Source organism: Rissa tridactyla, chromosome 2, assembly GCF_028500815.1.
Source record: "Rissa tridactyla isolate bRisTri1 chromosome 2, bRisTri1.patW.cur.20221130, whole genome shotgun sequence".
Lineage (NCBI taxonomy): Eukaryota > Metazoa > Chordata > Aves > Charadriiformes > Laridae > Rissa > Rissa tridactyla.
Window position 1 is genome coordinate 167,938,795 of NC_071467.1, and position 27,894 is coordinate 167,966,688.

Genomic DNA, 27,894 nt, shown 5'->3' on the forward strand with positions numbered 1-27,894 from the left:
TAATAGAAAACTAAAGTGTAAGGGATCGAGAAAGAAAAAAGATAACAGAGAGAGAGGGAAATAAGAACCCAAGAAAGAGAAGTGCTGCAATGAAAAAATTGCTCACCACCATCCCACCGTTGCCCAGCCAGTCCTGAGCAGTGTCCCCCATGCCCCGGTGTTGTGGCTGCGTACGACGCCCTGTGGTCTGGGATATCCCTTGGTCGGGGGGCTCAGCTGTCCCGGCTGCGTCCCCCCCAGCTCCTTGTGCCCCCCAGGCTGCTCACTGGGTGGGCAGTACCTGAGGGAAGAACAGAACCATAGAATCCTTTTGGTTGGAAGAGACTTTCAGATCATCAAGACCAACCATTAAGCTAACACTGCCAAGCCCACCACTAACCCCCCTCGCTCAGCACCACGTCTACACCTCTTTCAAACACACCCAGGGATGGCGACCCCGCCAGTGTTCCGGGCAGCCTGTTCCAACGCTTGACAACCCTTTCACGATGACTAAAGACGGCTGAGGGGGGACCTTATCAACACTTATAAATACTGAAAGGGGGTTGTCAGGAGGATGGGGCCAGGCTCTTCTCAGTGGTGCCCGGGGACAGGACAAGGGGTAACGGGCACAAACTTGACCATGGGAAGTTCCACCTCAACACGAGGAGGAACTTCTTTCCCCTGAGGGTGGCAGAGCCCTGGCACAGGCTGCCCAGAGAGGTGGGGGAGTCTCCGTCTCTGGAGACATCCCAACCCCGCCTGGACGCGTTCCTGTGCCACCTGCTGTGGGTGACCCTGCTCTGGCCGGGGGTGGGACGGGATGGGCTCCAGAGGGCCCTTCCAACCCTATGGTTCTGTGATTCTATGGTTCAATGGAGAACTTTGTCCTCGTATCCAATCTAAACCTCCCCTGGTGCAACTTGAGGCCGTTTCCTCTCATCCTGTCGCCTGTAACTTGGGAGAAGAGACTGGCGCCCACCTCGCTACAACCTCATAGAGCCATAGAATGCCAGGTTGGAAGGGACCTCAAGGATCATCCGGTCCAAACTTTCTTGGAAAAGCCCAGTCCAAACAAGACGGCCCAGCAGCGTGTCCGGCTGCATCTTAAAAGCGTCCAACGCTGATGGGGAATCCACCGCTTTCCTGGGGAGCTTATTCCTATGGCTGATTGGTGTCATGGTGACAAGTTTTCCTCTTGTGTCCAATTGGAATCTGCCCTGGATTAACTCGTACCCATCACCCCTTGTCTTTTCCATGCCACTCCTGTTAAAGAGGGAGTCTCCATTTTCTTTGTAGCCACCCTTTAAATACTGGAGCGTGGTAATAAGATCTCCCCGACTTGGAACTTTAGGTTATTGGCAGAAACGTGTCCCCAGATTTTCTACAATTGCTAGGCCCCTGTAGAATTTGATTCAGGAAAATGCCCCGTGGCAGTGGACCATGAGGAAGCCTTGACTTTGCGTATTTGTGAGCTTCATATATATCAGACTTTCGACCATGTACACCAGACAGATCCTATACAGACTGCATGGGGATTCCATGAACATGGTTCCCAGCGTAATTTATATCAATGGTGACCAGGAGGCCCTGATAGACCCTTGGAATTCTCCTCTCATTGATTCAACGATACCGAGCAGAGATACACTGATTGGGAAAAAGGTGTGTTATGGCTGGTGCGGGCAGTCAAAAAGGCTGAGCGCATTCCCAGGAGCCAAGATATGGTTGTCCGGCGTCCTTTCCTTCTCCTGCAATCCGTCAGGAAAGGGACTCCTCCACCTGAGGGAATTGGCCCAAAACCCACTGTCCGGATATGGTACTGCTACGTGGAAGGTACCGGTCAGTTACTATTACTGAAGGGCCGGTAAAAATACCTAAGTTACAAAAGGATGTTAACACAGACCTTTCTACGTTAGTCAAACCTAACGAGCCGTCACCCGCTTTAGAAGCACCCCCTTTTACAGCTGGATCAGTCAGGAATATGGTTTACAGGTGCTTTTGCGGTTCGGAAAACACGGATTTGGCAATATACAGCGGTAGCTCTAGAGATAAAACCAGGGAGCACTGAGATTGAGAAAGGAGAAGGGAGTCCCCAAAGAGGGGATCTACGGGCTGTGTAATTAGGAGAGCCAAAGCGCAGCTCGAGCTCAACCTGGCTACAGCTGTTAAGGATAACAAAAAATGTTTCTATAAATTCATTAACAACAAAGGGAGGATTAGGGAAAATCTCCCTCCCTTACTGGATGCAGAGGGAAACATAGTCCCAAAGGCTGAGGAAAAGGCTGAGGTGCTCAACGCCTACTTTGCCTCAGTCTTTAGCAGTGGAACGAGCTGTTCCCTGGGCACCAGCCTCGTGAGCTGGGAGACAGGGCGGGGAAGCTCAACGAGGTCATCGCAATGGAAGAGGAAGTGATCTACGACCTGCTACGCCGCTTGGATGCGCACAAGTCTATGAGAGCGGGTGGGTTACATCCAAGAGTGCTGAAAGAGTTGGCAGACATACTCACCAAGCCACTTTCCATGATCTACCTGAAGTCATGGCTAACTGGGGAGGTCCCAATGGACTGGAGGGGAGCAAATGTAGCGCCCATCTACAAAAAAGGCAGAAAGGAGGATCCGGGAAACTACAGGCCTGTCAGTGTGACCTCGGTAGCAGGGAAGGTCACAGAGCAGACCATCTTGAGTGCCATTACAAGTCATCTAATGGACAAGCAGGGGATCAGGCCTAGTCAGCATGGGTTTAGGAAAGGCAGGTCCTGCCTGAGGAACCTGATCTCCTTCTATGACAAGATGACCCGATTATTGGATGAGGGAAAGGCTGTGGGCATTGTCTACCTAGGCTTTTGAAAAGCATTTGACACTGTCCCCCATAGAATTCTCATGGAAAAACTGGCGGCTCACGGCCTGGATGAGCATACGATCTGCTGGATCAAGCACTGGCTGGATGGACGGTCCCAAAGAGTGGTGGTCAATGGAGTTAAATCCAGCTGGTGGCCGGTCACAAGTGGTGTCCCTCAGGGCTCGGTGTTGGGACCATTTCCGTTTAACATCTTTATTGATGACCTTGATAAGGACATAGAGTGTATCATCAGTAAGTTTGCAGATGACACGAAGCCAAGCGGGAGTGTTGATCTGCATGAGGACGGGGAGGCTCTACAGAGAGACTTGGATAGATTGGACCGATGGGCCAACGCTAACGGTATGAGCTTCCACAAGGCCAAGTGCCGGGTCCTGCACTTGGGCCACAACAACCCCGTGCAGCGCTACGGGCTTGGGGCAGTGTGGCTGGAGAGCTGGAAAAGGACCTGGGGCTTCTAATTGACAAGCGGCTGAACACGAGCCAGCAGCGTGCCCAGGTGGCCAAGAAAGCCAATGGCATCCTGGCTTGTATTAGAAATAGTGTGAGCAGCAGAAGGAGGGAGGGGATTGTCCCCCCGTACTCAGCACTGGTGAGGCCACACCTTGAGTATTGTGTCCGGTTTTGGGCACCTCAATACGAGAGAGATCTCGAGGTGCTGGAGCGAGCGCAGAGGAGGGCAACGAAGCTGGTGAAGGGCCTGGAGAATAAATCAGACGAGGAGCGACTGAAGGAGCTGGGACTGTTTAGTGTGAGGAAGAGGAGGCTGAGGGGAGACCTCATCGCTCTCTACAACTCCTTGAAAGGCCGTTGTAGAGAGGTTGGCGCCAGTCTCTTCTCACAGGTAATTAGCGCTAGAACAAGAGGGAATGGGTTCAAGCTGCAGCAGGGGAGGTTTAGGCTGGACATTAGGGAAAAATTCTTTACGGAAAGAGTGGTCAGACACGGGAACAGGCTGCCCAGGGAGGTGGTGGAGTCGCCATCCCTGGATGTGTTTAGGAGTGGTTTAGATGCGGTGTTGGGGGATGTGGTGCAGGGGAGAACTCTGTAGAGTGGAGTTGATGGTTGGACTCGATGATCCCAAGGGTCTTTTCCAACCTAAATGATTCTATGATTCTGTGATTAGCTGTGAAACGTGGAGCTCACGCCGTATATACCGACTCCTGTGCAGTGTTCAAAGAGGCCACAGAATGGATAGGACTTTGGGAAACTAATGATTGGCAGGTCAACCGGGTCCAGTGTGGGGAGCAGAGGATTGGAAGCAGCTCTTGGCAGTGGGAAAGGAAAAGACACTACAGATAGGACAGGTAAAGGCACATGATAAAACTATAACTGAGGTTGCCCCCGGAACAATGAAGTTGACCACCTCACCCGCACACATACATTAGAAGGAGACGAGAGCACAGGCTGCACAGGAGTGGGAGAGGTGAAGGGAACGGCTACGGGAAAAGTGTGGCCACGCGGGGAGAGCTGATCTGTATAAGGAATGTCAAGCCAGAGGGTGGTCTGCTGCGCTGGCTGACTGTGAAAGGACAATAATACGCTGTCCCCAGTGTCGCCTGTGGTGGTGCAAACCCCCTTCCCCATCCTTTCAGGCCACTCGGTACTTGGTGTGATCTCCCTCCCAACCTGGGCCGCACAACACCACAATGGACCAGAGCGGAACGTTACGGTCTAACACAAAGGAAAAGGCAGAGAGCAACAGAGTAGAACACAAGAGTGTGCCTGGTCCCCGTGGCTCCCACCGTTTGAAGATAATAACTATTATCGATCAGTCCTGACGCCATATGGATCATGGCCACAGAGGGGGGGATACCAGGACCCCAAGGTCTAGCAAGCTCTGGGGTTGCACAACTATTGTCTGAGCTGGGACGGAGTGGAAAAGTACCTGACGAAAGTCAATTGTCTCGGATCCCATGAGCAGCGGTTCTAGGAGAGACCCTTCAAGCTCTTCTGGAGGGCAGCGGGCTGTGGCCGATGACTCCCTGGAGCTGAGAGACCCACCCCAGCTGACACGTCGAGGCCAGAGCAGGAGAAGACCCTTCTCCAGCCTCAACTGCCGCCCACTGAGGAACGCCGACGCAGCGTGAGTGTTCACCCTCCATCTGAGAAAGGGGAATTTTTCCGAGAGGCTGGTCTGCGCCTCTGTGCTGTGAGAGACACATCAGCTTTACGCCTGTGGGTTCTCCTCTGTCCATCCGGGCACGGGTAGGTGTGGAATAATTGCTAAAATGATCAAAAATACAGCATTGTTCACACATTAAGGAAAGGTATAAAATCAAAAAGTTTCTAGGGTAGAATACAGCCGCAGCTGGTATGCTCCACGGTGCGACCGCTCCCCCTGGAGTCTGCGCCCCGAATTTTTCATAAAAATCTAACTTGAAATGCGAGGCGAGAGAATTGTACACCAATCATAATACAGGTGTTAATGACCAGAGGCACTCCAACTCCACCTCGAAGGTAAAAAACAGTATCAAAATAACCCAAGAAAGGGGGGATATGAGGGAAGACACCGTTGTGAATGCGTCAAGGAGGACTCCATCGCTGACTGCCTTTGACTTCTGGGGGCAGTCGAGGGGCTGAGCCTTTCTTCCCCCCCATGGGGACGCCTTTGGGTAAGGCTGAGACTACACCGAGTGCTTCCTCGGGAAACTTCGAAATCTCTCTGGAGAGTCTCTTTCCCACATTTAGAGCCAGGCTGTGCGGTTTCGGTTTCTCGTGGAACGCGACCAAAGACTGGAGAGTGGCCGTGCCGGTTCGTGAGCACGACGAGACTGAAGGCGCAGTCCACTCTCAGCGTATCCAGAATCGTTAACAGTTCAATATATTAAACGGGACTGGACGGATCGTGGTGAATTGGGCATAGAATCGTAGAATCGTCAGGGTTGGAAGGGACCTTAAAGATCATCTAGAGCCAACCCCCCGCCGTGGGCAGGGCCACCTCCCGCTAGATCAGGTTGCTCAGCATCACTGAGTGGCATCCCTCAGGATTTAAACCGAGCCGCACCTGGCCTCCCGCCTGGGTGAGGAGTGTCGGAGCGCAAGGGGGGGGATTTTCTGCTAAAACTACTTTCCCCCTTCACGCAACGTTCCCTCAGGCCGCGTCTCTCCATCTTTGTTTTGGGGAATTACAAGTCTCCTACAGGCTGGTTTAGCCGTAGCGGGGCACGGCTCGCTTTGTAAACGGAGCGGCGGGAGGAAGAGAACTTCCTAAAGCCTCGTGAGGTTCAAATTGTGTCCCACCTGCGACGTGTCACCGTTGCCCAGAAGAGAACGTTGATGTCCGTCCCGAGTCTTTCCTTCCTCAGAAGGTGCCACCTCACACTAAACTGTCTTTCTGGCCTCCAAGGCAGAACGGTCCCACCCGGACATCGCAGGCCTGGCGCGTCCACCTTGTTCTTTCCTGGTAGTTATCCCTAGTCGTGCTGTTCCCCCATCTCCAGTTTTGCAGGAAAGATTCCATCCAAGTTATCTGGAGTTTTGTCTCGCTGTACTGGTCGAGCTTATTCATCACCGTCTGCTTCCACGGTATCACAGAATCCCAGACTGGCTGGAGTGGGAAGAGAGGACCCTTATGAAATTCAACCAGGCAAGTGTCGGGTGCTGCCCCTGGGGAGGAATAACCGACCCCCTGCACCAGGACAGGTTGGGGGGGACCTGCTGGAGAGCAGCTCAGTGGGAAGAGACCTGGGAGTCCTGGGGGACAACAGGATGCCCACGAGCCAGCAATGGGCCCTGGTGGCCAAGAAGGCCAATGGCATCCTGGGGGGCATCAAGAAGAGCGTGGCCAGCAGGTGGAGGGAGGTCATCCTCCGCCTCTGCTCTGCCCTGGGGAGGCCGCACCTGGAGCACTGGGTCCAGTTCTGGGCTCCCCGGTTCAAGAGGGACAGGGAACTGCTGGAGAGGGGACAGCAAAGGGCCACCGAGATGCTGAGGGGCTGGAACACCTCTCATGGAGAAAGGCTGAGGGATTTGGGGCTCTTCAGGCTGGAAAAAAGACGGCTGAGGGGGATCTTATCAACGCTTATAGATACTGAAAGGGGGGTGTCGTGGTTTAGCCTCAGACGGCAACAAAGAACCACGTGCTGCTCGCTCGCGCCTTCCTAAAACAGGAAGAATCGTAAGAAAAGGCAAGACTCTTGGGTTGAGACAAAGGCAGTTTAACAGAACAGCAAAGGGAACAGGCAAACAACAACAACAACAACAACAACAACAACAACAACAACAACAACAACAACAACAACAACAACAACAACAACAACAACAACAACAACAACAACAACAACAACAACAACAACAACAACAACAACAACAACAACAACAACAACAACAACAACAACAACAACAACAACAACAACAACAACAACAACAACAACAACAACAACAACAACAACAACAACAACAACAACAACAACAACAACAACAACAACAACAACAACAACAACAACAACAACAACAACAACAACAACAACAACAACAACAACAACAACAACAACAACAACAACAACAACAACAACAACAACAACAACAACAACAACAACAACAACAACAACAACAACAACAACAACAACAACAACAACAACAACAACAACAACAACAACAACAACAACAACAACAACAACAACAACAACAACAACAACAACAACAACAACAACAACAACAACAACAACAACAACAACAACAACAACAACAACAACAACAACAACAACAACAACAACAACAACAACAACAACAACAACAACAACAACAACAACAACAACAACAACAACAACAACAACAACAACAACAACAACAACAACAACAACAACAACAACAACAACAACAACAACAACAACAACAACAACAACAACAACAACAACAACAACAACAACAACAACAACAACAACAACAACAACAACAACAACAACAACAACAACAACAACAACAACAACAACAACAACAACAACAACAACAACAACAACAACAACAACAACAACAACAACAACAACAACAACAACAACAACAACAACAACAACAACAACAACAACAACAACAACAACAACAACAACAACAACAACAACAACAACAACAACAACAACAACAACAACAACAACAACAACAACAACAACAACAACAACAACAACAACAACAACAACAACAACAACAACAACAACAACAACAACAACAACAACAACAACAACAACAACAACAACAACAACAACAACAACAACAACAACAACAACAACAACAACAACAACAACAACAACAACAACAACAACAACAACAACAACAACAACAACAACAACAACAACAACAACAACAACAACAACAACAACAACAACAACAACAACAACAACAACAACAACAACAACAACAACAACAACAACAACAACAACAACAACAACAACAACAACAACAACAACAACAACAACATGGACAGGGGAATATACAAACACGATTACGGGAACCACCACTCCCCGGCCCAGCCCCCTTTTAAGCAGCAACTTCCTGCCCCCTCCCCCGGCAGCTCAGGGTGGGCGTGGCTCACATGGCATGGAATACCAGGAAAAATTAACCCTATCCCCACCGGAACCAGGACAGGGGGGTGTCAGGAGGATGGGGCCAGGCTCTTCTCAGTGGTGCCCGGAGACAGGACAAGGGGTAACGGGCACAAACTTGACCATGGGAAGTTCCACCTCAACACGAGGAGGAACTTCTTTCCCCTGAGGGTGGCAGAGCCCTGGCACAGGCTGCCCAGAGAGGTGGGGGAGTCTCCGTCTCTGGAGACATCCCAAACCCGCCTGGACGCGTCCCTGTGCCACCTGCTGTGGGTGACCCTGCTCTGGCCAGGGGTGGGACAGGATGGGCTCCAGAGGGCCCTTACGACCCTATGATTCTATGAAGGGACCTCTGGAGCCTTCCTCTTTACTTCTTATGTCAAATTGTCACGGTCAGAGCCAGGAGAGGGATCTCCTTTGGGTATCGTGAATGACAGTTGCGTTCCTAAAGTCATGCTTTTGGTGTCGATTTTCCTGCAAGGGGTGCAGGGGTGGTTTCTCTTTAAATTTTGGTGCAAGAGTAGGTGTTGTACGATATGCACTACTACTCCGGTACAAGTTGCCCCGGTGACCAGAAAGAAAAAGAAGGGGTCAGTAAGTTCCTCTGTCCCTCGTGATAAAGACCAAGTAAGGCCAGACAGCAGGGAGGAGGACTCTTCTGATGAAGATCGAGGAAAGAGTTCTTCTAAAGACGATCTGGAAGATCATCTAAAGAAGATGCTGATGTGGGGAGGAGCTGATGATGGGTCACTAACTGTAAATGAAGCGGCTAGCAGAACGCGACAGTATGAAGACAGCCTTTCTCGTCCCCTCACTGTAGCAGCTGTGGAAGGATTAACTGATAAAACTGAGAAAACAGTTGAGAAAAATGAGAAACTGTTTGAGAAACTGTTTGAGAAACTATCTAGGATGGAGGAGAGATCTTACTCTTCCCCTGTGCGGACCCGTGTTGCAGCCATTAGGAGAAGATCCCCTCCTAGGAGACCGACTCAGAGGAAACAGAACATGCGACGAAACATCCTGCGGTTTTGCCTCTGTGACTACGGAGAGGACACGAGTAAGTGGGTTAAAAAACCTGCCTCAGCCCTACGGGCACGAGTGAGTGAGTTGCAAGGTAACGCAGATAGAAGAACAAATCATTCCAGGAGGACTGCTGCTCCAGTCCGCAGGGGGCCGTTCTCCGCTCCAGGTAGAAACTCGTCTACTAATTAGAGACATCAGAGGGGCCCTGCCTCCAGCCAGGAGGAGGAGAGGGACAACAGAGTTTATTGGACGGTGGGGATTCCGTGGCCTGGCACGTCAGAGCCACAAAAATATATACGGCCCTTGTGGACACGGGTGCACAGTGCACCCCATGGCCACCGAATCGTAAAGGGACAGAGTCTGTGACTATTTCTGGAGCGACAGGTGGGTCTCAAGAACTGACTGTACTGGGGGCTGAAGTGGGCCTGGTTGGGAAGAAATGGGAGAAGCACCCCACTGTCGCTGGTCCAGATGCTCCGTGCATCCTTGGCACAGACTTCCTCAAAAGAGGGTATTTCAAAGACCCAACAGGGTACCGACGGGCTTTTGGTAGAGCAGCTGCAGAGACTGAGGACGGTACACAGCCGTCTGCCTCACCCGGCCTTTCAGCTGACCCTTCGGTGGTGGGACTGCTGAAGGTTAAAGAACAGCAGGTGCCGATTGCTACCGCCACAGCGCATCGGCGACGGCATCGCACCGACCGAGACTCCCTGACTCCCATCCAGAACCTGACTCGTCGGCTGGAGACCCGAGGAGCGATCGGCAAGACTCGCTCACCCTTCAACAGCCCGGTATGGCCGGTGCGAGAGTCTGATGGAGAGTGACGGCTGACAGCGGACTATCGTGGCCTGAATGAAGTCACACCACCGCTGAGTGCTGCCGTGCCAGACATGCGAGAACTGCAGTATGAACTGGAGTCCAAGGCGGCCAAGTCGTGTGCTGCGATTGACATCGCTCATGCATTTTTCTCTATTCCTTTAGCAGCAGAGTGCAGGCCGCGGTTGGCTTTCGCCTGGAGGGGTGTCCGGTACACCTGGAATCGACTGCCCCGGGGGTGGAAACAGCCCTGCTATTTGCCACGGACTGATCCAGACCGCACTGGAGACGGCTGGGGCTCCACGACACCTGCAGTGCATCGGTGACATCATTGTGTGGGGTAACACAGCAGAAGTTTTCAAGAAAGGTAAGAAAATAATCGAGATTCTTTTGGAAGCAGGTTTCGCCATAAAAAGAGGAAAGGTCAAGGGACCTGCACGAGAGATCCAGCTCTTAGGAGTTAAATGGCAAGGTGGGCGTCGTCAGATCCCAATGGATGTGATTAAAAAATAACATCTATGTCCCCACCTACGAACAAAAAGGAAACACAAGCCTTCTTAGGCGTCGTGGGTTTCTGGAGACTGCACATTCCAGGCTCTAGTCAGATTGTGAAACCTCTCTGGGAAGTGACTCGAAAGAAAAATGAGTTTACGTGGGGTCCTGAGGAACGGCAAGCCTTTGAGCAAATTAAACGAGAGATTGTGCACGCAGTAGCCCTTGGACCAGTCCAAACAGGATGGGACATTAAAAATGTGCTCTACACCGCAGCCGGGGACGATGGCCCTACCTGGAGCCTCTGGCAGGAAGCACCAGGGGAGACTCGAGGTCGACCCCTGGGATTTTGGAGTCGGGGATCCAGAGGATCTGAAGCCAACTCTACTCCAACTGAGAAAGAAGTATTGGCAGCTTATGAAGGAGTTAGAGCTGCTTCAGAGGTCATTGGTACCGAAACACAGCTCCTCTTCGCACCCCGATGGCCAGTGCTGGGCTGGGTGTTCGAGGGTAAAGCTCCTTCTACTCATCACGCCACCGATGCTACCCGGAGTAAGTGGGTCGCCTGAATCACTCAGCGAGCTCGAATAGGAAACCCGAATCGTCCAGGAATCCTAGAAGTGATCACAAACTGGCCCGAAGGCAGAGACTTCACAGTGCCGCCTGAGGAGGTGGTAACACGTGCTGAGGAGGCCCCACCATATAATGAACTCTCAGATAAGGAGAAAGAGTGTGTTCTGGTCACTGATGGATCTTGTCGTATCGTAGGGAAACACAGAAAGCGGAAAGCTGCTGCCTGGAGTCCTACACGACGAGTTGCAGAAGCAACTGAAGGAGAAGGTGAATCGAGGCCATTTGCAGAGGTAGAAGCCATCCAGCTGGCCTTCGACGTTGCTGAACGAGAAAAGTGGCCAGTACTCGATCTCCGCACTGACTCACGGATGGTGGCCGATGCTCTGTGGGGATGGCTAAAGCCGTGGAAGCAGAGCAACTGGCAGCGCCGAGATAAACCCATCTGGGCTACTGGATTGGGGCAAGACTTTGCTGAGCGGCTAGGGAAACTAGTCGTAAAGGTACGTCACGTAGATGCCCACGTACCCATGAGTCGAGCCGCTGAGGAACGTCGAAACAACCAGCAAGTGGATCAGGCTGCTAAGATTTTCCAGACAGATTTGGGCTGGGAACATAAAGGTGAACTGGTTTTAGCCCGGTGGGCCCATGACACGTCAGGTCATCAAGGAAGGGATGCAACATACAAGTGGGCCCGTGACCGAGGGGCGGATTTAAGCCATGGACGCTACTGCGCAGGTTATCCACGAGTGCGAAACATGCGCCCAAATCAAACAAGGTAAACGGTTGGAACCTTTGTGGTAGGGGGGACGATGGCTAAAATAGAAGTATGGGGAGGCGTGGCAAACCGACCGTATCACAGTCCCTCAAACCCCTCAGGGTAAGCGTCACGTGCTTACAATGGTGGAAGCAAGCACCGGGTGGTTGGAAACCTACGCCGTGCCCCACGCCACTGCCCGGAATACCATCCTGGGCCTGGAAAGGCAAGTCTTGTGGCGACACGGTGCTCCAGAAGGAACTGAGTCAGACAATGGGACTCCTTTGAACAAATAATCGTAGAAGTGCTTGGGCCAAAGAACATGGCATTGAGTGGGTATGTCACAGCCCCTATCGTGCACCAGCTTCTGGGAAAACTGAGCGATACAAAGTGCTATTAAAAACCACCCTGAAATCAATGCGGGGGGTGGAACCTTTAAAAATTGGGACAAGCCTTTAGCACGAGCCGCCTGGTTAGTTAACACCAGGGGATCCATCAGTCGAGCTGGTCCTGCTCAGTCAGACCTTCTACGTCATACGGAAGGGGATAAGGCCCCTGTGGCGCATGACAGGAATGTGCCGGGGAAAACTCTTTGGGTTTCTCCCACTTCAGGCAAAGGCAAACCCATTCGCGGGACTGTTTTTGCCCAAGGACCTGGATGTACTCGGTGGGGGATGATGGAGAATGGGGAAATTCAGTGTGTACCCCAAGGAGATTTAACCCTCGGTGAAAACAGTCAACTCTGAGCTGTACGACGTTAATTGTTATATAATACTAACGGTGTTCCAGAAGTGTTTCTCGGGATAACGTAGTGGTGCTGAGACCTGAGCTAGCTTCATCAAGTGGTGTCCAGCAAACTCCTCGGGATGGACATACTACCCGCGGACATGGACCACAATGAACTTTACATCACCTTTTCTGCCCTGAGAGTCTGCTATGACGGATGAAAACCTGCAATTATGAACGAAATGAACTTAATGAACTTTGGTGTATGAAGCTAAAATCATAAGTGAGTGTCCTGGTTCCGGTGGGGATAGGGTTAATTTTTCCTGGTATTCCATGCCATGTGAGCCACGCCCACCCTGAGCTGCCGGGGGAGGGGGCAGGAAGTTGCTGCTTAAAAGCGGGCTGGGGCGTCCCGGGTCCGGGCGGGGAGCGGCGGTTCCGTAATCGTGTTTGTATATTCCCCTGTCCGTGTTGTTGTTGTTGTTGTTGTTGTTGTTGTTGTTGTTGTTGTTTGCCTGTTCCCTTTGCTGTTCTGTTAAACTGCCTTTGTCTCAACCCAAGAGTCTCGCCTTTTCTTACGATTCTTCCTGTATTAGGAAGGCGCGAGCGAGCGGCACGTGGTTCTTTGTTGCCGTCTGAGGCTAAACCACGACAGTCCTTTTTGGCGCCCAACGTGGGGCTCGAAGGGTTGAGATAACGACAGAATCCAACTAGAACGTGGAAAAAACGGTTTTGGGTTTTTTTTTTGTATGCATTTATTTTATTAGGTAAATAGTCACTGGTCATCATGTTGCTTGGTTTGTTCTCATGGCTGTGTTACATAAATTCCTATATGGCTTATGTACTCCCTGCGATGCTGTTTACCATGTCTGGAAGAGGGATGAGGATTATCATTCTGCTGTCCTGTGCGATATCTGTTTATGATATGATAACATCACTGTTCAGACGGCTATTTTGGGGTGTTTATGTGGTTTTGCTGTCCTGTCCGTACATTGGACACCGTCTCTCAGAATTTGTTAATAATTTCCCCAGCCCTTTTGCCTCCCTTTTCTCCTTCGGGTCAGGTATGACAGCTTTTGAGAATTTTGAATATCCTTGGGATACTCAAACCAGCGTGTTCCTAGTGCTATGTCTCCTGAATACGTTCCAGGTCTTGTTTAGGGTTACACGACTATTTAAGACTACCACCCGGAGATCTGCTCCGAGGCTGGATAGTCAGGGGTGGCACGGCATGTGGGAGAGCATGGGCAGGTACCTAGAGAACTACTCACCCCCAATGGTCTGGGACTTCACCCCTGAACAATTACAGGACCCTGATAAAGTGGTAGAATATTTGAAGGGAAAATGCTGTGGCTATTCTAGAGAGGCACAACTCACCGCGCTGTGCTGGGCCCTGGCCAGTATCTACCAGGCACTGCTCAGTGTTATGCAGCACCCTCAAGGGGAAGAGATGGAAACCAGACCGGCGGCGCCTGCGGCTGCTGCAGCCCCTACTGCAGCCCCTGCGGCGGCCCCTGCGGCTGCTGCAGCCCCTGCGGCGGCCCCTGCGGCTACTGCAACCCCCGTGGTAGCCACTGCCACTGAACCAGGGAACCAACCCGTGCCGGTATCAGTTGCCCCCATTCAGAAGAAGAAGTACACAAAGAAATCAGTTCGCTTAGTAAGAGATGATGATGAACCAGGGTCATCACGAGAGCAGGAGGAAGAGGCAGAACCAGAGATAATTACTCGATCCCTATCCTTGTGTGAGCTGCGGGATATGCGAAAAGATTTCAGCCGACTTTCAGGCGAGCACATTGTCACCTGGCTGCTCCGGTGCTGGGATAATGGGGCCAGTAGCCTGGAATTAGAGGGTAGGGAGGCCAGGCAGCTGGGATCCCTGTCTAGGGAAGGCGGCATTGACAAGGCGATTGGGAAAAAGACCCAAGCCCTCAGCCTCTGGAAACGACTCCTGTCAGGCGTGAGGGAGAGGTACCCCTTCAGTGAGGATGTTGTATGTCAGCCAAGCAAGTGGACTACCATGGAAAGAGGTATCCAGTACCTGAGAGAATTAGCCGTGCGGGAGATGATTTATTATGACTTGGACAATGCAGACTTACCCACAGACCCTGATGAGGTGCGATGCACAAGGCCCATGTGGCGGACGTTTGTACGGAGCGCACCATCGTCATATGCCAACTCCCTGGCAGTAATGGAATGGAAAGGTGAAGAGGGACCAACGGTGGATGAGGTAGCTGGCCGGCTCCGGCGATATGAAGAAAGTCTCTCTTCCCCCCTTGTCTCAGCTGTGGAGAAACTGTCGCGGAAGGTCCAGCAACTTGAAGAGAATATGTCCTACTCCCCACCTGCACGGGCCAGCATCTCAGCTATTAGAAGCAGGCATTTCCCCACTCAAGAGAGAGAGTACGGAGGGTACACACCACGAGGCACCCTGTGGTTCTACCTGCGGGACCACGGAGAGGACATGAGGAAGTGGGATGGACAACCTACTTCGACCCTGCGGACACGGGTACAGGAGTTGCAAGGAAGGACAACCACAAAAGGGGATCCCTCCAGGAAAAGTGCCGCCCCAGTTTCCAGTGGGCCGTTCCCCAGACAAAGCAGAAGGCCTGATCTTGGTTCTGATCCTCTTGAAGGAACTTCCAAGTCATTTATGCAAGAAGTGAGTAACGGATACTATGACCAGTATTAGGGGGGCCCTGCCTCCGGCCAGGTGGAGGAAAGGGACAACCGGGTTTATTGGACGGTGTGGATTCGATGGCCTGGCACATCAGACCCACAGGAGTATAAGGCTCTAGTGGACACGGGTGCGCAGTGTACTTTAATACCATCAAGCTATAGAGGGGCAGAACCCCTTTGTATTTCTGGGGTGACAGGGGGATCCCAAGAGTTGACTGTACTGGAGGCGGAAGTGAGCCTAACTGGGAATGAGTGGCAAAAGCATCCCATTGTGACTGGCCCAGAGGCTCCATGCATCCTTGGTATAGATTACCTCAGGAGAGGGTATTTTAAGGACCCAAAAGGGTACCGCTGGGCCTTTGGCATAGCTGCCTTGGAGACAGAGGAAGTTAAACAGTTGTCTGCCTTGCCTGGTCTCTCGGAGGATTCTTCTGTTGTGGGGTTGTTGAGGGTCAAAGAACAACAGGTGCCGATTGCTACCACAACGGTGCATCGGCGGCAGTATCGCACTAACCGAGACTCTCTGATTCCCATCCATAAGCTGATTCGTCAACTAGAGGTTCAAGGAGTGATCAGCAAGACTCGCTCACCCTTTAACAGTCCCATATGGCCGGTGCGAAAATCTAATGGAGAGTGGAGGCTAACTGTAGACTATCGTGGTCTGAATGAAGTCACGCCACTGCTGAGTGCTGCCGTGCCGGACATGCTAGAACTCCAGTACGAACTGGAGTCCAAGGCAGCCAAGTGGTATGCCACGATTGATATAGCGAATGCATTCTTCTCAATCCCTTTGGCAGCAGAGTGCAGGCCACAGTTTGCTTTCACTTGGAGGGGCGTCCAGTACACCTGGAATCGACTGCCCCAGGGGTGGAAACACAGCCCCACCATTTGCCATGGACTGATCCAGACTGCACCGGAACAGGGTGAAGCTCCAGAACATCTGCAGTACATTGATGACATCATTGTATGGGGAAACACAGCAGAAGAAGTTTTTGAGAAAGGGAGTAAAATAGTCCAAATCCTTCTGAACGCTGGTTTTGCCATAAAGCGAAGTAAGGTCAAGGGACCTGCACAGGAGATCCAGTTTTTAGGAATAAAATGGCAAGATGGACGCCGTCAGATTCCAATGGATGTGATCAACAAAATAGCAGCTATGTCTCCACCAACTAGTAAAAAGGAAACACAGGCTTTCTTAGGCATTGTGGGTTTTTGGAGAATGCATATCCCAGATTACAGTCTCATTGTGAGCCCTCTGTATCAAGTAACCCGGAAGAAGAATGATTTTAAATGGGGTCCTGAGCAACGACAAGCTTTTGAACAAATCAAACAGGAAACAGTCCATGCAGTGGCCCTGGGGCCAGTCCGGGGAGGACAAGATGTTAAAAATGTGCTCTACACCGCAGCCGGGGAGAACGGCCCTACCTGGAGCCTCTGGCAGAAAGCACCAGGGGAGACTCGAGGTCGACCCCTGGGGTTTTGGAGTCGTGGATACAGAGGATCCGAAGCCCGCTACACTCCAACAGAAAAAGAGATATTGGCAGCTTATGAAGGGGTTCGAGCTGCTTCGGAAGTAGTTGGTACAGAAGCACAGCTCCTCTTAGCACCTCGACTGCCGGTGCTGGGTTGGATGGTCAAAGAAAGGGTCCCCACCACACATCATGCAACCGATGCTACATGGAGTAAGTGGATTGCACTGATCACGCAGCGAACTCGAATGGGAAACCCCAGTCGCCCAGGAATTCTGGAAGTGATCATGGACTGGCCAGAAGGCAAGGATTGCGGAATGTCACCAGAGGAGGAGGTGACACGTGCAGAAGAGGCCCCACCATATAATAAACTGCCAGAAAATGAGAAGAAATATGCCCTGTTCACTGATGGGTCCTGCCGGATTGTGGGAAAGCATCGAAAGTGGAAGGCTGCTGTGTGGAGTCCTACACGACGGGTTGCAGAAGCCAGTGAGGGACAGGGTGAATCGAGCCAGTTTGCAGAGGTGAAGGCTATTCAGCTGGCTTTGGACATTGCTGAGCGAGGAAAATGGCCAGTACTTTATCTCTACACTGACTCATGGATGGTGGCAAATGCTCTGTGGGGGTGGTTACAGCAGTGGAAGCAGGGCAACTGGCAGCGCAGAGGCAAATCCATCTGGGCTGCTGACCTATGGCAAGATATTGCTGCCCGGATAGAGAATCTGGTTGTGAAAGTACGCCATGTAGATGCCCACGTACCGAAGAATCGGGCCACGGAGGAACATCAGAACAACCAGCAGGTGGATCGGGCTGCTAGGATTGAAGTGGCTCAGGTGGATCTGGACTGGCAACATAAGGGTGAACTATTCATAGCTCGGTGGGCCCATGACTCCTCAGGCCATCAAGGGAGAGCTGCGACATATAGATGGGCTCGTGACCGAGGGGTGGACTTGACCATGGACACTATTGCACAGGTCATCCATGAATGTGAGACATGCGCTGCGATCAAACAAGCCAAGCGTTTGAAGCCTCTTTGGTATGGAGGGCGATGGCTGAAATACAAATATGGGGAGGCCTGGCAGATTGATTATATCACACTGCCACAAACCCGTCAAGGCAAGCGCTATGTGCTCACAATGGTGGAAGCAACCACCGGATGGCTGGAAACATACCCTGTGCCCCATGCCACTGCCCGGAACACTATCCTGGGCCTTGAAAAGCAAGTCCTGTGGCGACATGGTACCCCAGAGAGAATTGAGTCGGACAACGGGACTCATTTCCGAAACAGCCTCATAGACACCTGGGCCAAAGAGCATGGTATCGAGTGGGTGTATCACATCCCCTATCACGCCCCAGCCTCTGGGAAGATAGAACGATACAATGGACTGTTAAAAACTACACTGAGAGCAATGGGTGGTGGGACTTTAAAACATTGGGATATACATCTAGCAAAAGCTACCTGGCTAGTTAACACCAGGGGATCTAACAATCGGGCTGGCCCTGCCCAATCAAAACTTCCACGTACTGTAGAAGGGGATAAAGTCCCCGTAGTGCACATGAAGAATACGCTAGGGAAGACAGTCTGGGTCAGTCCTGCCTCAGGCAAAGGCAAACCCATCCGTGGGATTGCTTTTGCCCAAGGACCTGGGTGCACTTGGCGGGTGATGCGGAAGGATGGGGAAGTCCGATGTGTACCTCATGGGGATCTGATTTTGGGCGAGAATAGCCAATGAATCAGATTGTGTGCTGTTAATTGCTAAGTAGCACTGTCACTGTATGTCCTCATTGCTATAATTGCTATCAGTTGTACTACGAGTAAGGCACAGGGATGATGGGATAAGGACTGATCTCAGCAGCTGGCGCCCAGCAGTTTCCTCAAGATCTACATCTTCAGCCCACGGACTGCGTGCATGAGCCACACCGGGTGCACCAGTCACAAGCTCCGAAAAATACAGCATGCAACAGACCAGCACCACCCAGCATCTCACCTGCCCTGAGAGACTGTTCTAACAGATGGAGCCCAAAGCCGTGGATTAAAAGAACTCAACAGACACTTTGGAGGGATGGCCCATAAACTAAGGGCATTATATGTGTGTGTATATATATATATATATATAAAACATGGGAAAGTGGTGGCAATTCATTGGAACCTGCTGGGCATGGCATAGATGGTATGGAATAAGGGGTGGATAATGTCCTGGTTCCGGCAGGGATAGGGTTAACTTTTCCTGGTATTCCATGCCATGTGAGCCACGCCCACCCTGAGCTGCCGGGGGAGGGGGCAGGAAGTTGCTGCTTAAAAGCGGGCGGGGCGTCCCGGGTCCGGCCTGCGAGCGGCGGCGAGCGGCGGGGGAGCGGCGGTTCCGTAATCGTGTTCGTATATTCCCCCATCCGCGTTGTTGTTGTTGTTGTTTGCCTGTTCCCTTTGCTGTTCCGTTAAACTGCCTTTGTCTCAACCCAAGAGTCTCGCCTTTTCTTACGATTCTTCCTGTATTAGGAAGGCCCGAGCGAGCAGCACGTGGTTCTTTGTTGCCGTCTGAGGCCAAACCACGACAGTGAGAGATCTGTGTATCTATGTATATATTTGATGGAAAAGAAGTGAGAGTAGCCTGAGCAGGACGCAAATGGTATGGAATAAGGGGTGGAATGTCCTGGTTTGAGGTAAAACAGAACCAGTTTTCTGATTTGTAATTTTACTTTTTAGCTGGGCCTCTTCTAACTGACTAAGTCTGGAATTAACAGCGTATTGTTCAGAAGCTGTTCACTCTCGGAGTGATGAGCCCTGATTACACCAAGGAACGGTTCGCGGAGAGGCTCTTGCTTAGACTTATTGCTATAACGACCAATGTCAGCTCACTTCGCTGTTTGTCCCGTTAGAGGGTCGGAAGCGGAGAAGCGCAGAGGGGTCCCACCTGCAGGGAGGAGCAGAGGTGACCCCAAACTGCCCAACAGGGTATTCCATCCCATCTGCATCACGCTCGGTGTAAAAGCTGAGGGATCAAAGGGGCAAGGGGGCTCTGGCTCGCTCTTTCTTCAGTGGCCGACGTCTGAGGAGGGGCCTGTCTGTCCGTCTGCCTTTGATCTGATCCGAGCATTCCTGACTCTAGTTCTGGAATTCAGCTCCTGTCCCTCGCTGGCTCCGGTCTGGGACTTTCCCTGTGTCTGCTGCTGACGCCGTCGTCATCCTGGGAGCTGGGTACAGTTTCGTATATATTGTATACTTTTTTCTTTAAATTTTACTGTTCTATTATGATTTACTATTTTCTTATTTATTATGATTTTCATTGAAGTAGTTTAGTTCTTTTTTCTAAACTCGTAAATCTCCTTATCTCTTCCTCCCCTCTGGAGGAGGGGGGAGGGGGGGAGGGCCATCTGTCGCTCTGATCGCCCAATCCGGCCAAAACCACGACTACTTTCCCCCTTCACGCAACAGTAGGACCTACAAGCGGCACCTTTGGGCTCGCTGCCGTTGCCGCCAGTGAGAGATTCCCGGCCAGAGACCGGTACGTGTGCGGGGGTGCGCGTACTTACGGGGGGTGCTTCTACACACACCCCTCTAGATTTATTACTCGGTGGCTTGTGCCGTTCCTCACGGGGCTCTGCGTCGCTTTGGGACACCTTCGAGCCACTCAGTGCGAATCTCGCCACCAGAGACGGGGCAAAGCGGTGGCGAGTAAGTGGCGAGGGCAGGCCCTGGGCACGAAGGAGCCGGCGTGGGATCGGGGGTGGTGGGGGGGGAAACGTCCTGGGTCCGGCGGGGACGGGGTTAATTTCCAGCAGAGGCTGGGAGGGGACCCAGCCGGGGGAGGGCTGACCCGAGCTGGCCAAGGGGCTACTCCGTGCCGTGTGACGTCAGGGCCAGCGCGGAGCTGGGGGAGGTGGCCGGGGTGGGGGAGGGACTCGCCGCTCGGGAGCGGGCTGGGCAGCGGGTGGGGAGCGAATGGCGGGGGGTGGCCCTGGCTTTGCTGCTTCTTTCCGCGGAGTCTCTGCTGTTTTCCTCTGCCCTTGGCTGCTCTCTGCAAGAGGCTCGATGCCAGCCCGGGGCTTTGGCCTTTTTCTGCCGCTGCTGCTGCCCTTTCCCCCGGGGGAGGGCAGGTGACTGAGCCGGCGGCCGCCTGGTCCTTTGTTGCCGGCTGGGGCTGAGCCCCGACAGCGACCCTCTTTGGGCAGCTTTTGCTTTCCCCGTGAAACTCTCTTTCTCTCCCCCAAGGGCTTCTTGCCCTTTTGGCCCTCGGTACAAGGGTGAGGAGCGAGCGGGTCCTCGGGGGGAGGGAGCGAGCAGCCGCCCGGTCCTTTGTGTCTGGCTGGGGCTAAAGCAGGAGAGCGACGCTCTTTGGGGGGTCCTTTTCCCGGGGGGGTGGGAGGCTGTGGGTGGAAGGGCAGGCAGCGGCTGGCAGGTAAGTGAAGTTCTGCCCCTCATTTCTTCCTGCAAACGCTGTGCTTGGCAGGGAGCGTCCGTCCTCGCTGCGCCGGTGCGGCTGGTGCCGGGCGGGCATCTGCTGCGGAACGCGGAGCATCCCACCTGCATCTCCCCGGAGAAGGCTTTGTGCGGGCCTCCGTCTCCCCGTGGAGAGCCAGCGGCGCGCCGGGCTCCAGGCTGCTGCGGCAAGGTGGGGGTGAGGGCGAGGGGGCGCCCGCCCCGGCGCTCCCCATCAACCCGTCTGCTCGCCCTGCTCTGCCCTTGCTGAGGTTGTGCAGAGCTGCAGCCGTGGCAGCCCGCGCGCTCCCCACGCGCCCCGGCTGCGGGGACGCCAGGGGCTGGCGTTGCCGCGGTTGGTGGCGTGGGGCAGCAGCGGCAGGATTTGGGCAGAGGCGCTGGGCGAGTGTGCGGGGGAAGGCGCTGAGGCGGGCGTGCTTCTTGCCGCAGATGTCGGTGACGTTCGAGGACGTGGCCATCTACTTCTGCCCCGAGGAGTGGGCCGAGCTGGCGGGCTGGCAGCGGCGGCTCTACCGGGAGGTGATGCTGGAGAACTACCAGGCGGTGGCCTGGCTGGGTGAGGACTGTGTGCGGTGCCGCCGGGCTGGGGTGGAGCTGGAATCGCCCTCTCGAGCTGAGCTGGAGCCCTTGAAAGCCAAAGGCCAGCTGTTGGTGTTGCTGCCCGAGCGCTGCCCGAGCGGTTGGGATTGCAGGTTTTCCCCTGCCCGGCAGCCTCCTGTGGAGAGCGGTGCTGGGAGAGAGAGTGGGCTGGAGTGGTGTTGAGGAGAGCGGAGAGGAATGGCAGAGAGCGGAGTAGAATAAAGCTGACGATGGCGTTGGAGGCGCAGGGCAGGGGGGTGCGAAGGCGTGTGCGGGCAGGGTGAGGAGAGAGGAGCGGAGCGGGGGCAGATGCTGGGCCTGTGGGCAGGGGGAGCCGGTGCCGCTGTGCCGGCAGTGCGGGAGAGGGTGCTTCTCTCTCTTGCCCGCACAGGCTGGTGCGCCGTCAAGCCGGAGATCATCTGCAAGATGGAGCGAGAAGAGACGCCGTGTGTGCCAGAGTGCCCTGGGGCGCGGCGGAGGCACCGCAGCCCTGAGCCAGGTGGGTACCAGGCGGCTGCGTGGGAGCTTGGGGGGTTCCGGCAGCACCATCCCCTTGGCCCCGGCTGCTCCGTGCCCCAGGGAGGGTGGGGGGCTGCTGGGCTGCGCGTGCCACTGCCCGTGGGGAGGGGTCCCATGTGTCCATGCCATCCCCGGCAGTGACCCCGACCTCTCCTCCCCAGCAGACGGTGACGTCCCGATGTGGAGGGAGGATGGGGAGGTCCCCAGGGGGCTGCCAGACCCCACCACCCTGCTCCCGGGGATTCCTCAGCGAGGCGGGAGGCGGAGGGGAGGCATGTCAGCAAAGCTGCTGTCAGCCCGACCCCCCTCTGGCCCCCCGGGCCCGAAGGGACCCCACACCTGCGCCAAGTGTGGGAAGAGCTTCCGCAAGAGCCAGGACCAGAAGAAGCTCCAGCAGACGCACGTGGCAGCGCAGCCCTTCTGCTGCCGGCAGTGCACCCGCCAGTTTCAGCTGAAGCAGAACCTGGTGTCCCACCAGAAGGGGCACGGTGGGGAGAAGCCCTTCAGCTGCGCCGAATGCGGGAAGCGCTTCATTCAGAAGCATCACCTGCTGAGCCACCAAGGCATTCACACCGGCGAGAAGCCCTTCGCCTGCAGCCACTGCGGCCGCCGCTTCAGGCAGAAGTACCACCTGATCCGCCACCAGAGCATCCACACTGGCGAGCGCCCCTTCGCCTGCACCCACTGCCCCAAGGCCTTCAGGGAAAAGTCATCACTCACCAGTCACCAGCGGACCCACACCGGGGAGCGCCCCTACACCTGCGCCCACTGTCCCATGGCCTTCAAGGAGAGGACAAACCTTACTGTCCACCAGCTGGTCCACACCGGGGAGCGCCCCTTCACCTGCGAACACTGCCCCAAGGCCTTCAAGGACAAGCAGACCCTAAAAGATCACCAGCACGTCCACACCGGGGAGCGCCCCTTTGCCTGCAACCACTGTCCCAAGACCTTTGGGTACAAGAAGGCCCTCACCATGCACCAGCAGGTCCATAACGCGGAGCGCCGCTTTGCTTGCACCCAGTGCCCCAAGGTCTTCAGAAAAAAGAAGACCCTCAGTGACCACCAGTGGGTCCACAGTGGGGAGTACCCCTTCGCCTGCCCCCACTGCCCCAAGGCCTTCAGGTGCAAGGCGTCACTCACCGACCACCAGCGCATCCACACCGGGGAGCGCCCCTTCGCCTGCACCCGCTGCACCCAGACCTTCAGGTGCAGGTTGTCGCTTAACATCCACCAGCGGGTCCACACCGGGGAGCGCCCCTTTGCCTGCGCCCACTGCTCCAAGACCTTCAAGCACAGGAAGGCCTTCACCATCCACCAGCGGGTCCATACTGGGGAGCGCCCGTTCACCTGCACCTACTGCCCCATGACCTTCAGAGACAAGCAGACCCTCACCATCCACAAGCGGCTCCACACTGGCGAGAAGCCCTACAAGTGCGGCGAGTGCGGCAAGACCTACATCCGTAGGGAAGGCCTGAAATGCCACCGTCGGGTGCACCAGGGCCCGCCGGCCGTGCCGGAGGGTGGACGTTGCGAGGAGGGCAGTTCGTCCCTGGCAGAAGGGGTGAGTGGAGACCAAGACCTTCCCGTTCAGCAGCTGTGAGAAGCAGTTTTGGGATGAGGGGATCGTGCTGGCTCGCCTGTGCCCCCCCAGCACCCCCAGCCTGCGGCCACCTCTGCAGCCCGACACCCCTGAAACTGCCACCCGTCTGCGTGGAAGCTGTGGGTCCAGGGTAAAAGCTGCAGGACCCCTCGTCCCTCCCTGACTGGTGCCCTGCATCCTCCAGGAGACGGAACCAGGGCCAGGCGTGTCCTGGGCACGGCCACCCTCTCCCGGCAGCGCAGGCAGGGAGCGGGGCTCTGCTGGCTGCCAGGGCAGTGGGGACTTCAAGTGAGGCAGGGTGTCATGACCCACAGACCGCTCAGAAGAGGGGCGAGGGAGAAGTGACTCGGGTTTGCAAATTCCCAGCAGCGAGGACTGAGGTGAGACGACTCTCAAGGTCCGTATACAAACATTTATTAGATTCCTACAGTGATTAATATACGTCTTAACTAAGTCCATAATAATTCATAGAATGATAGGATCATAGAATCTCCTTCATTGGACAGGACCTTTGAGATCATCGAGTCCAACCAAACCCCTACAATCTCTGCCACTAGAGCACGCCCTGAAGTACCAAATCCAGACGTTTCTTAAACACCTCTGGGGATGGTGACCCAACCCCCTCCCCGGGCAGGCTGTCCCAGTGCCTGACCACTCTTGCAGTAAAGTCATTCTTCCTAATAGCTGATCTGAACCTCCCCTGCCGCAGCTTCAGCCCATTTCCTCTGGTCCTGTCATTATTCCCCTGGGAGAAGAGGCCAACCCCCACCTCTCTGCACCCTCCTTTCAGGGAGTTGTAGAGGGCAAGGAGGTCTCCCCTCAGCCTCCTCTTCTCCAAGCTAAACATGCCCAGCTCCCTCAGCCTCTCCTCAGATGCCCTGGTCTCCAGAGCCCTCCCCAGCCTGGTCGCTCTCCTCTGGACACGCTCCAGCACCTCAACGTCCCTCTTGTACAGAGGGGCCCAGAACTGAACACAGCGCTCGAGGTGAGGCCTCACCAGCGCCCAGTACAGGGGCACCATCCCTTCCCTGCTCCTGCTGGCCACGCTGTTCCTGATACAAGCCAGAATGCTGTTGGCCTTCTTGGCCACCTGGGCACACTGCTGGCTCCTGTCAAGCTGGCCGTCCACCAGCACCCCCAGGTCCTTTTCTGCCGGGCAGCTTTCCAGCCACTCTGCCCCAAGCCCGTAGCGTTGCTTGGGGTTGTTGTGACCGAAATGCAGATCACCGGTCCTGGTTCCAGCGCTGCTCCAGCCAAACGCAGGGGTGAGGAGGGGTGTCTTGTAGGAGCGCCCTTCTGTGTATTCCCTCTTTGTGAATCCCCCGTTGCACCAGCCTTCCTCCCCTTTATGTCCCACTGCCAAAGGGCAGTTCTCATCTCAGGTGCCTCCCTTCACTGGGGCGATGTGCGGCATGACTTGGGCGGAGAGACGAGTGCCGCAGTCACACGCGTTTAGCATGACCTCTGTAACCTTCATTAGCGGATGCAGGGTGTGCGCGTCCACAGGCGCGTCGCGGATAACGAGGCAGAGGTGACGCGTGGGACACGATGGCCTCGAGAGCAGAGACCTGACAAGCTTACCACACGAGTGGCAGAGCTGTCTTGTCTGCACAAGGCAATCCTCCCGCGGCTCCCCAGGCGCCTGAGTGAGCAAAGCCTGAGCCTTATCAGTTCTTTGAACACCAGGCCGGCGTTCCTTATTTACCGGGAGTGTTTGAGACGTTCCGTTCCTGGAGAAGGCTGGAGAGGGGGGAGACGTCTCCCGCTTCTTTGTTTCAGGGCTCTTACAGAGGGCCGGCCCCTGGCCCGGGAGATGCGCCTGGCCCCGCTCCTCAGCGCTGGAGCACGGCGAGGCCGAGCCGCAGCCGATACGGGCTGGCACACGGGAGAGCGGCCGTAAAGCAGGAGCAGCCGCCGGCAGGGCTGCAGAGCCCGGGGAGGGTAACAGTGAGGGTGAAACTGGTGGGTTGGGATGAATATACCTTAATAATGAAAAAGAAATAATAATAGAAAACTAAAGTGTAAGGAAACAAGAAAGAAAGTGTTCCTTCCAGCTCCTTGTGCCCCCCAGGCTGCTCGCTGGGTGGGCAGTACCTGAGGGAAGAGCAGAACCACAGAATCCTTTTGGTTGGAAGAGACCTTCAGATCATGGAGTCCAACCGTTAGCCCAGCCCTGCCGAGCCCACCACTACCCCACGTCCCTCAGCACCGTGTCTACACCTCTTTTAAATCCCCCCAGGGATGGCAACTCCACCACCGCCCTGGGCGGCCTCTTCCAACGCTTGCCAGCCCTTTCCGGGAAGAACTTTGTCCTTATATCCATCCTAAACCTCCCCTGGCACAACTTGAGGCCGTGCCCCCTCGTCCTATTGATATACTTTAAGAAGGTAGAATGTGCTTTTAGAAAGGGAAAATACATTTTAGAAGGTAGAATCTCTCACTAAGTAAGAACAAAGTGCTGTAAAAAGGTCCCAAGGCCCCGTGCAACCGGACACTTGGTATAAACATTGCGTGCCTTCTTAATGAATATACCCTTGAAGAAGAACAGGAGGCCGATATGGGAACATTCCTCCACGGGAGGCACCGAAACCGGTCGAAAACTAGACAGCTGTTGGATAAAGCATAAAGTCAACAAAAATTTGCAGTAATTGGGGGAAATGTAAAGTCGTCAGTGGGAGATCGTGACCATCGACTCAGTGGGAGACTGACCTGGACTACTCCCCCTCCCCCAGCACGTGTGGAGCTTGCACGCATCGATTGAAGGACCTTGTAACTTTAAATGAAAGCGAGAGACTGTACTAACCATTAGAAATCGTTAAGCTAAGGTACTAACCAATAATTAAGGGTGTGTATTGCTGTATTTTGAACCATATAAATATTCCTAAGAGTTCGTAGGCTGATGTGCTGGCTTTGTGGGGTACCACCTAGCGCCCGTCTCTGCGGAAATGATTTAAATAAATAATGCCTCTGCCCTCTGTGCGTGTTGGCGTCTGCGCACCCGGTGAACGACCCCGCTTTGGGGCAAAACTGTTGCCTGTAACTTGGGAGAAGAGACTGGCGCCCACCTCGCTACAACCTCACAGAGCCATAGAATGCCAGGTTGGAAGGGACCTCAAGGATCATCCGGTCCAAACTTTCTTGGAAAAGCCCAGTCCAAACAAGACGGCCCAGCAGCGTGTCCGGCTGCATCTTAAAAGCGTCCAACGCTGATGGGGAATCCACCGCTTTCCTGGGGAGCTTATTCCTATGGCTGATTGGTGTCATGGTGACAAGTTTTCCTCTTGTGTCCAGTTGGAATCTGCCCTGGATTAACTTGTACCCATCACCCCTCGTCTTTTCCCTGCCACTCCTTGTAAAAAGGGAGCCACCGTCTTCTTTTAGCTTCCCTTTAAACACTGGAAGGTGGTGATGAGGTCTCCCCTAAGCCTTCTTTTCTCAAGGCTGAGCAAACCCAGTTCTCTCAGCCTGTCCTCACCTGGCCGCCTTCCCAGTCCCTTCATCGTCTTGATGGCCATCGTCTCTGGACCCTCTCCAGCTTGTCCGCATCTTTTTTGTACAGCGGGGACCAAAACTGAACACAGCGTTCCAGGTGTGGCCTGACCACTGTGGCCAGTGACATCTCCCTGGCAGCGTGATACGGTTTTGTATGTATTGTCTCTTTTTCATTATTTTCTTTTTATTATTAATATGTCATTAAAGTAGTTTAGTTTTTTCTAAACTAGTGTGAGAGGTGGGGGAGAGCGTCTGTGGGCTTGTCATTGGCCAACCTGACCCAAACCGCGACAGGTTTATTTGCGCCCGATGTGGGGCGTGAGCTTCCAGCTTGCCCAGGGAATGTTGTTCCTCCGCGAAATGCTAG

General features: G+C 54.0%; 1 protein-coding gene across 9 annotated transcripts; it reads left to right on the forward strand.

The window, feature by feature from the left end:
- The first annotated feature begins 6,286 nt into the window (after positions 1–6,286).
- Positions 6,287–27,730, forward strand: LOC128904786 (gastrula zinc finger protein XlCGF26.1-like). Of its 9 annotated transcripts, none has more exons than XM_054189498.1 (7): positions 19,213–19,272; positions 20,007–20,095; positions 20,333–20,402; positions 21,348–21,509; positions 21,767–21,893; positions 22,308–22,415; positions 22,597–27,727. In XM_054189498.1, the coding sequence occupies exons 5-7, from the start codon at positions 21,767–21,769 to the stop codon at positions 24,033–24,035; spliced, it is 1,674 nt and encodes a 557-aa protein (XP_054045473.1). In that variant the 5' UTR covers positions 19,213–19,272; positions 20,007–20,095; positions 20,333–20,402; positions 21,348–21,509; the 3' UTR covers positions 24,036–27,727. The 9 variants fall into 9 exon arrangements, with proteins under 9 accessions (XP_054045479.1, XP_054045473.1, XP_054045477.1 ...); XM_054189502.1 differs by lacking the exon at positions 20,333–20,402 and adding an exon at positions 20,460–20,572 and having other exon boundaries at positions 19,219–19,272; positions 22,597–27,730; XM_054189495.1 differs by having other exon boundaries at positions 19,221–20,095.
- The last annotated feature ends 164 nt before the right edge of the window (positions 27,731–27,894 follow it).

Excerpts from the sequence above, each read along its gene's own strand:
- LOC128904786 (XM_054189504.1), top strand. The coding sequence starts at position 21,767 with ATGTCGGTGACGTTCGAGGACGTGGCCATCTACTTCTGCCCCGAGGAG. Across the intron at positions 21,894-22,307 it reads CCAGGCGGTGGCCTGGCTGG|GCTGGTGCGCCGTCAAGCCG; the intron begins GTGAGGACTGTG and ends TTGCCCGCACAG. Across the intron at positions 22,416-22,596 it reads GCACCGCAGCCCTGAGCCAG|CAGACGGTGACGTCCCGATG; the intron begins GTGGGTACCAGG and ends TCTCCTCCCCAG.